The 17,946-nt window shown below is 38.5% G+C and overlaps 1 protein-coding gene across 3 annotated transcripts in view; it reads right to left on the bottom strand.

Annotated features, from left to right (window-relative positions):
• The window catches only part of CCDC57 (coiled-coil domain containing 57), a 221,215-nt gene that overhangs the window by 163,808 nt on the left and 39,461 nt on the right, over positions 1-17,946 (bottom strand). For all 3 annotated transcript variants that reach the window (XM_043962564.1, XM_043962563.1, XM_043962565.1), the window contains 2 exons: positions 2,200-2,301; positions 994-1,151 (listed from right to left, as the gene is read on the bottom strand). In XM_043962564.1, the coding sequence (XP_043818499.1) occupies positions 994-1,151; positions 2,200-2,301 (260 nt within the window). The remainder of the gene's footprint in view (positions 1-993; positions 1,152-2,199; positions 2,302-17,946) is intronic.

Here is a 17,946-nt window from a genome sequence, read left to right as displayed (position 1 = left end):
CACTGTGCCTTGGAATCAGGAGGACCTGAGTTCAAATCCAACCTCAGACACTTGACACTTACTAGCTGTACGACTCTGGGCAAGTCACTTAACCCCAATTGCTTCACAAAAAAAAAAAAAAAAAAGGCTACTGAAGTGAAACCAAAGAACACAGTATACTTGCAAGCCCAGTCTCTATTACTGAAATGGTCTATAATTCAATTAAGCATGACAGACATGTACAGGGTCAATGCTGAAATTAAAGGCTATTGCGGAAAGTAAGGGATGAGGAAAATAATGGTGGTGACTGAGAAAGTGATCAGTGTTCAATCAAGCCCTGATAGAACTACAATCGTTAATTTCAGTGGCAGTCTGGAAAGACAAAGGGATAATCATGGGCAACCACCGCCACTGGAGTAGGAAGGTCATGAATTACTGTTGAGAGTTGGTGGAAACTATTAAAATAACTGAACTTCCAGGCATAAAGACTAAAGAAATCAAGGTTATAAAAACATATTATAGGGGCAGCTAGGTGGTACAGTGGATAGAGCACTGGCCCTGGAGTCAGGAGGACCTGAGTTCAAACCCAGCCTCAGATACTTAACACTTACTAGCTGTGGGACCCTGGGCAAGTCACTTAACCCCAATTACCTCACCAAAAAAAACCCAACCAAACAAAAAACATGTTATAAAAGTTTCTTCAGGGGACAGCTAGGTGGCACAGTGGACAAAGCACGGGCCCTGGATTCAGGAGGACCTGAGTTCAAATCTGCCTGCAGATCCTTGATACTTACTGGCTGTGTGACCCTAGGCAAGTCACTTAAACCTCACTGCTCTGTAAAAAATAAACAAAAGAACGAACGAACGAATGAATAAATGAATGAATGAATGAACGAAAGAAAATAGGAAGAATCCTCCAGTTGGCTCCTGGAAGAAATACCCAAATGAAAACTTCCAGGAAAATTAAAAAAAAAAAGTTTCTTCAAATAGTAAGGAAGGACCAATTTATAATACCGGGCGTTTTTCACAGCTGTCAGATCCTTAATTTCCAAGTCTTTGCGCTTCACCTCTTTCTCCAGCTCCAAATTAGTCGTTTCTGCTACCAGTAGTGATTCTGCTGCTTTAATACCAGCCACTTTAAGAGCCTCAAGTTCTTTGGCCAACAACTTTACCTTTTAGAGAACAAAATTCAAAACTAGAAAATGAGTGGAACAAAATGAGGATGTGAAAAAGGAAAGGGGGCTCTATCAAGGGTGGATAAATATGGAGGGAAAAGCTATTCTCTGAGGGTCAAGATAAATAAGGATAATAACTTTATTTACACAGCCAATAAATTTGAAAGTTATCACTAACCCTTAAATAAGATTCTTATAATACTAATTCTTCTGAAACTGAAAGTTTGTAGTCTCATTACAGTGCCTAAGTACAGTGTACTAATTTCTAAAATGATATCTTACTTATTGTGTAATTTTAATGCTATTCATTTCATATTAAGTGATACAGAAATCTCAGTCTTTCCTTTTTCTATCTGCCTCATGTCTCTCTATCCAATTCTATCCAACTAACTTAGTTTAGGTAGAACATACCTAGTTTGGAAAGGCTACTAGTTGGGTTCCTTCTAGAAATGCCCTCGTCTTAACTGCAATACTAGCCATAATTCTTAAGTCAGGAGCCTATACTACCATTGTAACCCTCTGTAGGACAAGATAACATGTATTGTCCCACAAGCAAAACTGACATTTTGCATCTCAGACAAGGAAGGCAAAAGCTATTCAACTCAATTCTTAGTGAAATCGCTTTTTTTTTTTTTTGCTGCTTTCAAGATCTCCCATTCAATATTATTGCACCTAAAAGGGCAAGGATAATATCTTTTATTCCTTAAGTATCTTCCCTGACTCACATATTCCTATTGATTATCTTTTTAACCTTTTCTTTCTCCAGGAAAAAAAAAATCATAAGCTTGGCAGCCTAGTATAGTACTTTCTGAATAGAGAAAGTAATGAAAAAATTGTTTTTGACTGACTAGACATTTGGTAATTGTATTACTAAATATTTTAGAGAAAGGTCCAAACTTTATTGCTTAGTTCTATAAGTTTAACAGGGGAGTGGGATAAGGAGTACATGCCTGTCAGAACGGATAATTCAAACGTTAGAAGGTATGACTTTCATCACAGAGAAGGTAAAACTTGTTAACATAAACTGGTATTATATTTACATTACCTGGAGCTCATGGGTCAAGACTACATTACTCATATCATCAGCCTGAAGTCGAAATTCATGCTCTCTCTTTTTCAATTCAGATTCAAATTCTGCTAGAAGTTCCTGTAGCATAGAAAAAGAGTTACATGTACCAACATTCTACTACAGAGGAAAAATATAGTAAAAACTGCAAAGACTACTATATAAAAAAAAAAAGATGAGAACGATGCTATCAGAAAAACCTAGAAAGACTTACATGAGCTGAGGCAAAGTGAAATATACTGTATATAAAATAACAGCAATATTGTAAGATGATCTGCTACAAATGACTTGGTTATTTTCAGCAACACAATGATCCAAGACAACTCTGAAGGACTTATGAAAAATGCAATCCATCTACAGAGAAAGAACTGATGGTATCTGAATACAGATGGAAGTATATTTTGTTGTTGCTGTTGCTGTTAATTCTTTTTTTCTAAAGTTTTTTTGTCTGCTATGTTTTGCATGACTACACATGTATAACTTATTGAATTGCTTGAGTTCTTAAGGGATAATAGAGAGGAAGGAAGAAAATTTAGAACACAAAGTTTTAAAAATTGATGTTACAATTTGTTTTTACATGTAAGGTAGGGAAAATTCTAAATAAATAAGTAAATTTCAGTTAAAAAAAAAAAAACAACTGCAAAGACCAAGAATGTTCCAATAGCATGACAGCATAGATCTGAGAGTAGAAAATAAAATTTTCCCTGAAGCTAGCATGATTACATCTAAAAGTATTTTGGGAAGGGAAGGGGAGTAGAATAAGCATTTATATAGTGCCTACCATGTATCAGGCACTGTGCTAGGCATATTTTATAAATATTAACTCATTTGTACATATATAACCTGAAGGGGCCAAATTTTAATTGGGGAATGTTAGTTAGGTGGCTCGCTGCAATATTGGGACAAGGAAGGAGACCAACAGCCTCCAAAAACAAAACAGGGTTTATTAACAAGAACGAACTTAAAAACACAAGCAAGATCAGTAGAATTAAGGGAAAGGAAAAACAAAAAGGGAGTTAGGGAAATGATAAAACCTGAATAACACCACTGCCCAGGAATCAGCTGAGAACACACAGCTGCGTTCTGTTGCTTTCCACCTTCAAGCTAGAATGGCGAAACTCTTCCCTTCTCCTTCCCATCAGACCCCAAGCTGACCACACACAGCCCCAAGCCAATTGGCTGGCAGCCCTGCCTGACAGTCACATGACTGCCCTCACTGGGCTTCCAGTCATTATAATTTTGCCAGGTCCATGTAGGTGTCAGTGAGTGGTGATGATGTGAGGTGCCAGTGCCATGGCAACGGCTACAACCAGTGGGTGGAGCACTGTGCTGTTGTGGAGGCACAGTGCCTGAGCCCCAGGCCAGTGCACGAGTTGGGGTTTTTTAAATTCTAGCCAAAAGATGGGGTCATAAAAACCTCAAATAACAATTAATTCTTTACAAACCTATATCAGATTACTTGTTGTCTTAGGGAAGGGGGAGAAAAATTTGAAACTAGAAATCTTATAAAAACAATTGTTGAAAACTATCTCTAAATGTAACTAGAAAATAATAAAATATTTATATGAAAAAATAAACAAACAAAAAAATATTTTCTCATTTGAGGCTCACAACAATCCTGCAAGGTTGAAGAAACTGAAACAAACAGAGGTTCAGTGCCTTGCTTAGGGTCACGTAACGAGGCCAGATTTGAACTCAAATCTGACTCCAGGCCCAGAGTTCTATCCCCTGCACCACCAACAAGTATCTTTAGTAAAAAGAAATTGGGGCAGCTAGGTGGCGCAGTGGATAGAGCACCGGCCCTGGAGTCAGGAGTACCTGAGTTCAAATCCGGCCTCAGACACTTAACACTTACTAGCTGTTTGACCCTGGGCAAGTCACTTAACCCCAATTGCCTCACTAAAAAAAAAAAAAAAGAAATTAAAATTGATTATTTTGGCAATAACAAAACAAAGCCATTTACCATTCTGACTAGATTTATTATTCAAAGAAGGGATGAGCTTATGATCTACTTTATGAATGGAAAAAAATGGAGACAAGTGAAATGACTTTCCTCTCTCACCCCAAAGAAAAATAATATATTCTAATATAGAAGTCAGGGTCTCATATAGGGACCACTCTTTAAAATGATAAAGGATTCAAAACAACTTATGAATTTATAGGAAGTAGTGTGGCATAGCAAAAAAGCACTGAGTTTGGGATCAGAAGACCTACTGTCAAATCTTACTTTTGCCACTTATTATCTTGTGTAACCTCGGTCAAGTTAGTCTCTCTGGCTTTTTCATCATATATAAAATAAGCCGGTCAAAGTAGGTATCTTAAGTGCTAGAAGAAAAAACCTACAGATCATGATTTAGGGTATATGTCAAAAGTTTTATTCAGGAACACATAGCTCTGGGGGATTCAGAAGGAAGAACTCCTCCCAACTGAATACACAGCCGCCTTTTAAATAACTTTCTTTGTCTTTAGTTAGCCTTATGGGGCAGGCCAACTTATTTGCTTTAGGGACAGAACCAGTACAAAAGATAGTCTAGCCCTTTACTTATGGTTGGCTGGGGGTGGGGCTGGGGGGAAATAAAAACAAGGAATGAGAAGCATATAAATGTAGAAGTATAGAGTTCACTTTGCTTGAGCTGAAGACTAAGATAAAGTCACTGGAATTAAGAAAGACCTTCTTTCTGGGCCTCCACATCCCCCATCTATAATGCGTTAATAATTTCACTCAACATTCATTTCCAATAGCTCCATAAATGCAGAATCAGAATCAGGGATCCTGGGAGCAGAAAGGAGCTAAATGAAACAGCTGAATGGTACTGTGAGCCAAGGAATGGCAGAGCAACCTGGTCAGAGACCTGGAAACCTGCAGGACAAGGAAAAATACTAAAGAACAATGAATATAAAAATGAATGCTTGAATAAGTTTGTGGACCCATAATGTTATGGCTAAGTCAGGGAATCCAGAGAATAGCATCCAGCTTATATCTTTAGCTGCCAAGTATTGAATGAAGGGCAAAATGTTCAAATGGTTTAAAATTCTGGACTAGTCAACATGGGTACAGCAAAAGATGTTAACTAGGGTACAGGCTTCAACTTGAACATCAAAGTAAAGACCTGAAGCTACCTTGTTATTTACATAAAACAAATACAATGTTGGATTATAGGTCTGAAATACCTATAGAGTTGGAAGTAACAAGGGGAGAGGCAAACAGGGATATTTGCTCTGGGGTTCTGAGATTTAGAACTGATGAACTCGGTGTCACTTTCTTAATTTTTATTATTTTTATTTTTCTTGTTTTTTTTGAAATGTGGTCAATATCAAAATATGTCTTGTGGGGCAGCTAGGTGGTGCAGTGGATAAAGCACCAGCCCTGGATTCAGGAGGACCTGAGTTCAAATCCAGCCTCAGACACCTGACACTTACTAGCTATGTGACCCTGGGCATGTCACTTAACCCCACCCAAAGCCCTGCAAAAAAAAAAAAAAAAAAGAAAGAAAAAATATGTTTTGCATGATTTGACATGTGTAATTGATAATATATTGCTTGCTTTCTTAGTGGGTGGGGGAGGACTGTAAGAGAGAGAAAATGTGGTACTCAAAATTTAAAAAGAAAAGAAGGCAAAAAATAAATTAATACATTTTTGGAAAGAGAAAACAACCTACTCACGATTCCACAAAAATCAGGCATAATCTTTTGAATGTGAATTTTTATACCACAATCAAAACAAAATTTAGTAAATCCTTGATATTTACTAGAGATTGTTAAATTAGGAATTCTAAGGTTGCAGCAAATTTAAATTCTTAAGAATTCTCTCTTCTCCTTCCTAATACTCCTCCTTACAACCCACCCTAGAGAGGGTGCTAAAATTCTTCAGTGAGATAGATGAAGGTAGTTTTTATTGCTGTAAATCTGCACTCCTGTTTTAAAAGATGGACTTATAAAAATGTAAATTGTTGACTAAGACACACCCTCACCAAAGTGATATAATTCTGAATTTGTGAAATTTTTGGAATGTTTGTAAATTAAATATGTCCATGTATTTTTCCTCTTGAAGTTATGTCTATCCACAACAGCTCCAGATTTTACATGTAATCAGAATGCTGGGCACTACCTCACACCTACTGGATTGGATAATAGGAAAATGACAAATGTTGTGGGGAATATGGGGAAAATGAGACATTTATACACTCTTGGTAAAGCTGTAAACTAATTCAAGTGATCTTTTTGTCACTGTATACCACTGCTAACCCCACAATCACCTTGAAGATACCCCCTTGACATAACCAGACCTTTTGCTGTTTGCTGATAATTCCTGACAGAAAGATAATACTGGGTCACTTTCCGTAAGTTTTGTAGTATGAACCACTGACCAATGGCCCTGTCATTTTTTTCTTCCTGTTAAAAGTGCTGTATGAGTTTTTTGAGCAATATAATGGTTTCATCTTAATTTTATTAAGAGTTTTATTCATCCATGAAAGACCTGGCTTTCAGAAAAGTTAAAAAAACAAACAAACCCAAAGTATTGTCTTGATTATTTAGAGTTTTAGAATCTGTGGACTGATCTTATTTCTTTTCCCATTCTTTCCTCTACCATTCTTAGCTCTTTCTTTAATGTTTCCAGGAATTCTTGTTGGATCTGAGTTCCATTAGCATTTTTCTTTGAGGCTTTTTTTGGGGGTGGGGATGGAGGGGTGTTAGCTGTTTTCACATTGTCTTCTTCTGAGTTTGTCTTAGTGTACCCTGACACCATAGTAGCTTTTTATGGTCAAATTCTTTTTTGTTGCGGTTGCTCATTTTTCTAGCCTTTCTTGACTTTGAACTTAATGTTAAAGTTGGGCTCTGCTCACCTGGGTTTGGGGAGGCACTGTCTCAAGCTTTAGACTTTTTTGTGCCGCTGTTTTCAGAGCTAGTTCTAGGGGTCTGCACATTTCTGGTGCTTCCAAGGTGGTGTGATCCTGGGAGAGGTACAGTCACTACACTCTGGTCTTTACCCAGGAAGGACCCTTGGTCCCCTCTAGCTACATGCCCTAGCACTCCTCTTTGCCTTGCAACTATAACCAGGGTCCCTGCTCCTTTGTTGTTGTTTGTTTGTTTTTTAGTGAGGCAATTGGGGTTAAGTGATTTGCCCAGGGTCACACAGCTAGTAAGTGTTAAGTGTCTGAGGCCGGATTTGAACTCAGGTCCTCCTGACTCCAGGGCCGGTGCTCTATTCACTGTGCCACCTAGCTGCCCCCCTGCTCCTTTGTGATTGATCACCAGCACTCCTCTCCACCTTGGATCTATGACTCAGAACTGAGTATAGGCAATAGAGTTACCAATCAGCGCCAGGTGTACCCATTTGTCACTGTTGCCACCACTATGTGTGTGGACTCTGGACAGAACTCCAACCCAATGCCACAGACTTCTCCTACCAACCTCAAGTTTTCTAAGGCAGGAAAAATGTCCCATCCTGACTTTTTGTTGGTTTCACTGCTTCAAAATTCAATTTTAGGCATTATTTTAAAGCTATTTTAAAAGTAACATTGGGAGAGTCCAGCTGGGTGGCTGACCCTACCCCTCTACCTTGACTCCACCCCTAGTTTCTTTAATTTAATTTAATTTTTTTTTTTTTTTAGTGAAGCAATTGGGGTTAAGTGACTTGCCCAGGGTCACACAGCTAGTAAGTGATAAGTGTCTGAGGCCGGATTTGAATTCAGGTACTCCTGACTCCAGGGCCGGTGCTCTATCCACTGCGCCACCTAGCTGCCCCTTTCTTTAATTTTTAATGCAATAAATTTTGAGAGTGAGTTTTATTCCTTTTCACTCTAGTTAGCCCCTTTAAAATTTTGATTGGCAAGATCAGAATGAAAAAAAAAAGTGAACAGCTCAAAATTGGGCATAAACACCAGATATTTTGAGCAGTTTAGTTTCCTCACTGAAAAGTTCTGACTATAGAAAACAAAAAGAGAAATAAAGGTTTTTATGGATGTGTTTAAAGAAAGAAAAAGCAAGGGATTCTAGATGCCTCTGATGGGTAGCCTATGTGGAACTCCCCTTAAAAGCCATGGAAAGAGAGATTTTAAAAGAATCTTCTTACCTTTAAGGCATGCTGGGGCTTAAACAGAAGCTACTGGCCATAGATTTTCCTATTCAGACCATGTACTAGATTCCCAAATAATATACCAAATGTGTCCTTGGAAAAAAAATAACACAGCTCATAATTTGGGATACAGATCAAAAGATGTTTTATTAAGGAGCATGAAACTGTAGAGGAGTTTAGAAGAATTTCCTCAAATTGAGCACATAATCAGCTTTTTATATCTTGAGGAAAACTTGCTTTTGTCACTGGTTAGTCTTTCAAACAGAAAAAGGCAACTTGTCTCTTACTAGGACAAAGCAAAACCAGCAGACAGATAGTGTACCATTTACCTGCACATTGGCCTGAGAAAGGAGCAGGAAAGGAAGAGTTCTGTGATTTTTAAAAATTTTGCCTGAGGGGGCAGCTAGGTGGAGCAGTGGATAGAGCACCAGCCCTGGATTCAGAAGGACCTGAGTTCAATTCCGGCCTCAGACACTTAACACTTACTAGCTGTGTGACCCTGGGCAAGTCACTTAACCCCAATTGCCTCACCAAAAACAAAACAAAACAAAACAAAAACAAACAAACAAACAAAAAAATTTGCCTGAACCAGAATAATTCTATTATAACAGAATAATTCTAGTTCTAAGAGGAGACAACCATATTAACAAAGGTACATAAAGGTACTTCTGTTTTCACATGCTGAAGATTCTAACATCCCAGAAATCTGAATTCCCTCTAAGAACAAAAACTCCAAATAAATGAGATAATTATAGTGAAGCTGAAGGAAATGGCACATTTTGTCTCAAAATTCTAACAACAAGAGAGTAAAGGGCTTCCACTTAGAGGGCCTTCAGAAGCTGAGTACATAAATTACATCATTTTACCTAATTTTTTTAGATGTTGTGAAGCATATGGACTCATATGGACTTGAGAGGGAAGGTTAGGACATAGAAATATTTAAGTCAGAGTATGAGTTCGATTCTGGTCTAATTTTGGTTTCCCCAGTAATACTGGTGTGTCATTATACCTTTGAATTCACAGTTCAGGCATTCTAACAATAAGGCACACTATAGATTATAGCCACTAGAGGGCAAAAGAACTACACTTAAAGTAGGACCATGAAATGATCCAAATGATTTTCTTGTAAGGCAGCAGGCCCTCCCAAATAGGCCTCTGAAGCAAAGTATGTAATGTGACTACGTTTTTAATAAATATACCAAAAGTCAGAATCCAAATATATTATCATTCAAAGTAAATCCTTGGGAGGTTATTTAGTTACCCTTTCGATGCTACCATTGCTCAAAACATTTTGAAACAATGGAAAGTCTTCAGGACCAATTTATGAGGCAATGTAAAAGCCTTATTTTTTGTTATAACCCATTTTTGAGCAAAAATTACAATATTCAAGCTGGATTTTCCACTTCATTAATCAGACTTAATTCCAGAAAACTGGCCGTTTCCAAAAAAAATTTTTAAAAAAAAAAAAGGACTTATAATCACTTTGAATATTCAAAACAATGTGCCTTAGGTTCTGAAAGCAATTCTCAAAGAGAAATTCCAGCATTATGTATGTAAGAACAGAATATCCACTTTGAAGAGTACATATATTTGAATGCATACATAAAAGTCAGTCAGGGGAAATCTCCTATCAGATTTTCCATTTAAGGAGGGAGTTCAAAGCAGCCATCTCATTATACCCTGCTCAGCTGCACTCCTCCTCTTTATCAGGCCTCCCCTTCAGTGTTCCTCCTAATGGAAGGGATGCTTTTGGCTTTCTCTGTATCCCGAGCATTGAGCCTGATACATAGTAGGTACTTAACAAATGTTCATTGACTGATTGGGAAAACAAGAATAAAAATGGGGCAGCTAGGTGGCACAGTGGATAGAGCACCAGCCCTGGAGTCAGGAGTACCTGAGTTCAAATGTGACCTCAGACACTTAACACTTACTAGCTGTGTGACCCTAGGCAAGTCACTTAACCCCAATTGCCTCACTAAAAAAAACCAAAAAAAAACCCCCAAAAAAACCAAGAATAAAAATGAAGACACTACTTGTCTTAAGGAGCTTAAATGGGGACTTCAGGGAAAGGGCCAAGATGTTGGAGGAAAGACAGTGAGCTCTTAAACTCATGACATGATTGCTCAAAAAAACATCCAAATAATGCCACAGGACAATTCCTAGAGCAGCAAAACCCATAGAAGAATGTGCTGAACTCATCTTCCAACCAAGGACATCTTGGAAGGTCAGAAGGAGGGAGCTGCTGTGCTGAGACAGGAGTGGAGCCCAACCCCACAGTCACCCTGACACAGATCCAGTCCCAGGAAGGCCTCACAAGAGAAGGAGACCCCCAGAGCCTCTGAATCAGCTACAGCGCCAGTGTCATCTGGAACTAAGCTCATAGTCCGGTGAGACACCTGAGCCCTGGGTAGGGGGGAGACTACAGGGGTCTATGCTGGTGCTAAGACAGAACTTGGATTTTACACCCCTGCTGAGAACCAGGAGGTAGGCTCCATTAGCAGTGGCCCAGATGGGGGAGGGGCACAGGCTTGTTGGAGCTAACAACCATAACACAAAAAGCTGGTTGATTAGCAAGTTAGTCTGGGGTCATCTACAGACCAGGGAACAGACCAGGTGAGTGAAGAACCTGATTCTCCTTAAATCGTACCACCTGGGAACAGTGCCCCACTTTAAGGACCTAAAAGTCAAGTAAAAGAAAGGAAAGATGAGCAGGTATAGAAAGGTGAAGACCATAGAAAGTTTCTTTAGTGACAAGGAAGACCAAGGGGCACCCTCAGAGGAAGATGTCAACATCAAGGCCCCTATATCTAAAGCTTCCAAGAAAAATATGAATTGGTCTCAAGCCATAGAGGCACTCGAAAAGGACTTTGAAGATAAAGTTAGAGAGGTAGAGGAAAAAATGGAAAGAGAAATAAAGGTGATGCAGGAAAAACATGAGAAAAAAGTCAACAGCTTGAAAAGCCAAATTTTCCAAATGGAAAAGGAGGTACAAAAGCTCTCTGATGAAAATAATTACCTAAGAATGAGGATTGAACAAATGGAAGCTAGTGACTTTATGAGAAACCAAGACACAATAAAGCAAATCCAAATGAATAAAAAAATAGAAGGCAATGTGAAATATCTTCTGGGAAAACTGCTGACCTGGAAAATAGGTCCAGGAGAGATAATTTGAAAATTATTGGTCTACCTGAAAACCATGATCAAGGAAAGAGCTTAGACACCATCTTCCAAGATATTCTCAGGGAAAATTGTCTTGATATTCTAGAAGCAGAAGCTAAAATAGAAATTGAAAGAATCCACTGATCACCTCCAGAAAGAGATCCCAAAAGGAAAACTCCTAGAAATATTATAGCCAAATTCCAGAGCTCTTAGGTCAAGGAGAACATATTGCAAGCTGCCAAAAAGAAAGAATTCAAGTACTTTGGATATCAGGATAGCACAAGATCTAGCAGCGTCTACATTAAAGGACCAGAGGGCATGGAATATGATATTCCAGAGGACAAAGGAATTGGGATTACAACCAAGAATCACGTATCCAGCAAAACTGAGCATAACCTTTCAGAGGAAAAAATGGGACTTCCATGAAAAGAGGACTTTCAGGTATTTGTGATGAAAAGACCTGAACTGAATGGCAAATTTGACTTTCAAATACAAGACCCTAGAGAACCATAAAAAATTGGAGTTGGGGGACATACCCGGGGTCATGCAATGGGTGACTGTCTTGTGTCTGAGGCTGGGTTTTGGCTGGGATCCCCCTGGGTCCAAGGTGGATGATTTGTCCACTGTGTCACCTAGCTGCCCCATGATGACATCTTTAGGGTTAAATTGAGGGGTGAGGGGAATGCACTGGGGGAAGAGGGATAGGATGAAAGAAGATGGATAATAGAGTAAATATCAAGGGGAAGGGAATAGGATGGAGGGAAATAGTTAATAATAGTAATCAAGAAAAAGAGAAAAGGGGGAAAAATTGTACCAAAAATATTCATAGCAACTCTGTGGTGGCTAAGAATTGAGAATCAAGGGAATGTCCATCAATTGAGGAATGACTGAAGAAGCTGTGGTATATGACTGTAGTGGAATAGTATTGTGGTATAGGAAATGACAAACAAGATGATCCCAGAAAAACCTGGAAAATACTCACATGAACTGATGTATAGTGAAGTGAGCAGAACTACGACATTGTGCATAGTGACAGCAGTACTGTTCGATGAGCAATTGTGAATGACTTAACTACTCTAAGCAATAAAATGATACAAGATAATCCCAAGGGACTAATAATGAAGCATACTATCCACCCCCATAGAAAGAACTGATAAAAAGAACACTTGTGGATTGAATATATATAACCTGGTTGATGTCTTGTGGAGGGGGGAGGAAAGGGAGGGAGAAAAATTTGGAACTCTAAATCTTAGAAAATGAATGTTGAAAACTACCCTTACGTGTAACTGGAAAAAATAAAATAAATGTTTGTACAAAGTCGTTGTTTTTGTTTTTGCAGGGCAATGAGGGTTAAGTGACTTGCCTAAGGTCACACAGCTAGTAAGTGTTAAGTGTCTGAGGCTGGATTTGAACTCAGGTCCTCCTGAATCCAGGGCCGGTGTGTTTGTTGCAAAGTGAAAAAAAAAAAAGAGCTTAAATGATGTATTGGGGCAGGGATGGGGGGGTTGGGGGTGGAGATATGCAGAAATAATGTACTAAAATATATACAAAATATATATAAGCAAAACCAAAGTAATTTTGCATGGGTAGGGGAGGAGTCTGGTAGTATAAGTATTCACATCATGCCTAGAAGGTGCAATTATATGCAACACAACCCACAAACCTTTTCAAATTGAGAATGTGCTTTCCTATTGAAATATTGTGTGTGTGTGTGTGTGTGTATTCTCAGACCAGTACACAACAGCTTATTTAACGTAAAAAGCAAAAAAAAAAAAAAAAAGCTTATTTAAACCACAACATATCTAAAGTATAGCACTATAAGTAATAATACTACATAACCTAACCATCATAAATAGCAATCTTTTTTGGAGAGGGGAGGGTTGTTTTATGAATTGTTCCATCTCCCACCACCACTATACCTCAATTAGATCTCTTCCTTTGCCTACCACGTCTACCTGATAGGTGTTCCAGGTGGCAAGAGAGGGGTGGATAGAGGGGAATGTGGGGTCCACGAGGGGTAGGGAATCTTTCCTTTATTTGTATTTTGATTTTACTTATCAATTATTCCTATGTTCAGGAACTCTAAAATTGTTTTATCTGATCATAATCTTTTGTTGATCATACCCTTGTTCTGGCGCCACCACTCACCAATACACTACTTCCATATTCATAAACTCTGAATAATATTTTGATCATAATCTGATCATCTTTCTGCACTAGAACCTTCCCACAACTCTCTGTTCCCTCAAGCTCTCAACTGAGAACCTTGTTTATACTTCATTCAAAAATAATTGAGGATATTTGCTGAGAAGTTTTTTTCATTTCTCATCTCATATCACTCAGATACCTTTTCCTACTATCTTCTCTTTCACCCATCTCACAAGATGTAGCCCTTCTTGGCCAGGCAAACCCTGCTCCAGGCACAAGTGGCCCTATTCCATCCCATTTTCTCCACCAGATTGCTTTCTCGATCATCTCCACTCTCTCATCTGTCTTCAACCTCTCCCTGTCTACTTGTTGCTTCCCTACTGCCTACAAACACACCCATATATCTCCCATCCTTAAAAAACACTCACTTGACTCATCCATTCCTGCTATCATCTTATATATCTCTCTTCTCTTCTATGACTAAACTTGAGAAGACTGTCTATAATCAGTGTTTTCTCTCATTTCCTTTTTTTATCATTCTCTTCTTAACTTGGCAGTCTGGCTTCCAACGTCATCACTCAACTCTAACTGCACTCTCCAAAGCTGTCAATAATCTCTTAATTACTAAATCTATTTAATAGCCTTTTCTTGTTTCTCATCTTTCTTCATCTCTCAATAGCCTTTGACACTTGAGCACTCTCTTCTCTGGTACTCTCTTCTCTTTAGGTTTTTGTGACCATGATCTCTCCTGGTTCTATTCCTATCTGTATGACTTTCTTCTCGGTCTTCCTTGCTGGATCTTCATCCAGGGCATGCCCACTAATCACAGGTACCTCCAAAGGTCCTGTCCTGGGCCCTCTTTTCCCTCTATACTATTTTGCTTAGTAATTTCACCAGCTCCTATGGATTCACCTGACATCTTTATGCACACAACTCTCAGATCTATTTATCTAGGTCCAACTTCACTCCTGACCTGTAGTCTTGCATTCCAATTGCCTACTGGATATTTCAAACTAGATGTCCCATTGACATGTCTAAAACTTAACTCATTATTTTTCCCCTCAAATCTTCTCTTTCTAGATTCCCTATTATTAGTGAGGACAACCAAAATTTGGTTTCCTGGAGAAGTCCATCAGTATTGTATGTCAGTTTTGGGGCAGCTAGATGGCACAGTGGATAGAGCACCGGCCCTGGAGTCAGGAGTACCTGAATTCAAATCTGGCCTCAGACACTTAACACTTACTAGCTGTGTGACCCTGGGCAAGTCACTTAACCCCAATTGCCTCACTAAAAAATAAATAAAAAAGTATTGTATATCAGTTTCATGATGGCATGTGAGACAATTATTAATAACAGAGCTGGGCCTGACCTTTCTTAAGATCAGCCCAGAGTCAGGAAGTTACCTCACTCAAAACCACACCTACCTGAAAGCCTTGTTCCTGCCAGAGGATATGAACTCTGACATCAGCACATTCTACCCATGGACTGGCCTCAAATCCAGTGAACCAATGGATTTGGATGATGCTGGCCAATTAGCTTGGAGAGGTGTATAGGGACTGCCTCTCTTCCGGACCTGCAGGTAGCTTCCTCTCTGACAGGCACAGGAACTTTCTCTTTTTGGCCTGAGACTCCAAGGTGGTGGGTGCATGCCTTGTTCTAGGTATGTAGGGCTTCTGAACTTTCTAAACTCCACATGTTCTCTCTTTACTAATATCTAATATACTTTAATAAATACTTAATGCCCCCAAACCAGTACAGTAGCCTCTAATTTCTAAGTAACAAATATATTAGAAACCCCAGCTAATTTTTCCTACACTTGGGACAGAAACAGGGCGACACATATAGTTTTACTCATCATATAATGGAAGATGCTCTCAAGCTTCCCCAGTCACCAATGGAGTGAAGTAGGACTGTGTGCTTGCTCCCATCCTTTTTAGCATGATGTTTTCAGTGATGTTGTCAGATGCCTTCAACAAGGACAAAAACAGCATCAAGGTCAACTACTGTAGTGAGAGTAAATTATTTAACTTGAAAAGGCTACAAGCCAAGACTAAAGTGGAGGGAAAGTTGGTGCATGACTACATTCTACCTATAATCTTATTTTACAGATGGAAAAGGACATGGGGAGGATAACTAATTTTCTATAAGTTACAATGTGATGCAGTACCTAAGTCGGGAGGGAAAAAAAAATCCACATTTGGTAGTCAGTCCCCCACAAGGATGTACTGCCATTTTTTTCTCAATGCCTTAAGTCAGAGCCCACTTCTTCCCAAGAGCAGAATGAGAAAAACATGGAAAACACTATACATATAAGGATACTTGAGGTAATCTTGGATAATAGCAACAAAACAAAAAAATCTAAGACTTCTATGCCTTCCCTTGTTCTTTAAAAGCCACTGCAGTAAATCTCACTCACAGACTTCTATGAGTGAAGTAAACAGAACCAGGAAAATAATATACACGATGACTACAATAATTTAATGAAAAGAACATTGAAATAAAGTTGAAATATACCTAATGTGGGCAGCTAGGTGGCGCAGTGGATAAAGCACGGGCCCTGGATTCAGGAGTACCTGAGTTCAAATCTGGCCTCAGACACTTGACACTTACTAGCTGTGTGACCGTGGGTAAGTCACTTAACCCTCATTGCCCAGTGAAAGAAAGGAAGGAAGGAAGGAAGGAAGGAAGGAAGGAAGGAAGGAAGGAAGGAAGGAAGGAAGGAAGGAAGGAAGGAAGGAAGGAAGGAAGGAAGGAAGGAAGGAAGGAAGGAAGGAAGGAAGGAAGGAAGGAAGAAATATACCTAATGTGAATATTATGTTTTGCATAACTTATGTATAATGGGTATTGTTTTTCTTGTTTTCTCATTGGGTAGGGGAGGAGTAGGAGGGAGGAAGAGAATTTTGAGATAAATATATTTTTAAAAATCCAATTTAATTAAAAGAAATAAAGTTGAAAGCTATGTCTGTAACAACTGATCTTGGGCCCAAAAGAGGAGATGAAGAAATATGCCTTTCTCTTTCCAATGTAAAATGTTGAGAACTGGTGGGAGAATGAATGCAAAATGCTGTATATGTTATTGGACTAGATCATTATGATAGTTTATTTTCCTTAACTATTTTTCCTTGTTACAAGGGTTCATTGGGAGGGAGAAAAGAGAAAAAAAGGAACATATTAGGAAATGACTTATGATGTAAAAATCAAAAGCATCAACAAAATGTGAAGAAACTTTTTCAAAAAAGAAATAGCACCAAAAATACATGTATTTTTTTTAACTGACCAAAATATAATACATGGAATTTTTCATTTAATGATGGCTACCATGTCTTCTTTTCCCAGGCTTTAAGGAAAAATTGTAAGGGATTTTATAACATTCAAATGCGTTATCTGAAGAAGAAAAGAAATCCAACATCTTGCTACATTACCCATTAGAATCCAGGTGCGGCTATGAAATATACAATATATTAACACTCAAAATAAAAGAGAATTGAAATAATAATAGCATAACAAAATAAACATAAGACATTATGGCTTCCCTTGTCCTAGGGGTTCCATCTATATGTTTCCAACTCAGGCTTGAGGGTTCAAAACAAATACTGCCTCCTTCACAAAACTTTCCCAATACCCTCAGCTAGAAATAACCTCTCTGCTATCTGAACTAAAATGATTATTTAATACCTTGTATTTCCAAATTCCATGTTACTTTATCATTATCTGTATACATGTCTCATCTTCCCCACTAGGTCATAAACTCCATAAAGAAGGAAACTGCCTTATTCTTTTCTGTATACCCTCCCCTTTTCTCCCCATCCTGACTCTCCCAGGTACCTATCTAGCTAGCATTATGCCTTGCATAGTAAGACCTCAATATATGTTTTCCAAATGAATGGGGTATAATAAAAAGAGCACTGAGTATACAGAGTATCTGGGTTCAAATCTCAACTCTGATACTACCCATGTGACCTTGGACAAATAAAGTCATTTTACCTCTCCAGGTCTCAGTTTCCTTATCTGTAAAATGAGGTTTGGATGGGATAATTGCTAATGCCTTTCAAGTTCAAATCAATCCATGTGCCTATGAATACATATGAATTGTGTGTTTTCCTCATGCTACAACATTCAAAAAGATGACTTATGAGAAATTTCAGTTTAATTGAGAAAACAGGGCTATTCTTTGGATACAATTATTTTGAGTCTAATGCAGTAGCCAGAGAAGTGCCACCCCTTTTTCCATTGCCATGAAGTCATTAGAGAAAAAAAGTAATAGAATCTTTTCACCTAGAACATTTCTGGTACCCTATGAATTTGGAAATCTAGCCTTCAACTTTTAAGAATAGTATGTGTGT

Source organism: Dromiciops gliroides, chromosome 4 (genome assembly GCF_019393635.1).
Source record: "Dromiciops gliroides isolate mDroGli1 chromosome 4, mDroGli1.pri, whole genome shotgun sequence".
In the NCBI taxonomy this organism is placed as follows: Eukaryota; Metazoa; Chordata; class Mammalia; order Microbiotheria; family Microbiotheriidae; genus Dromiciops; species Dromiciops gliroides.
The sequence above is the reverse complement of the archived record's forward strand: the minus strand, read 5'-3'. Positions and strand labels throughout refer to the sequence as shown.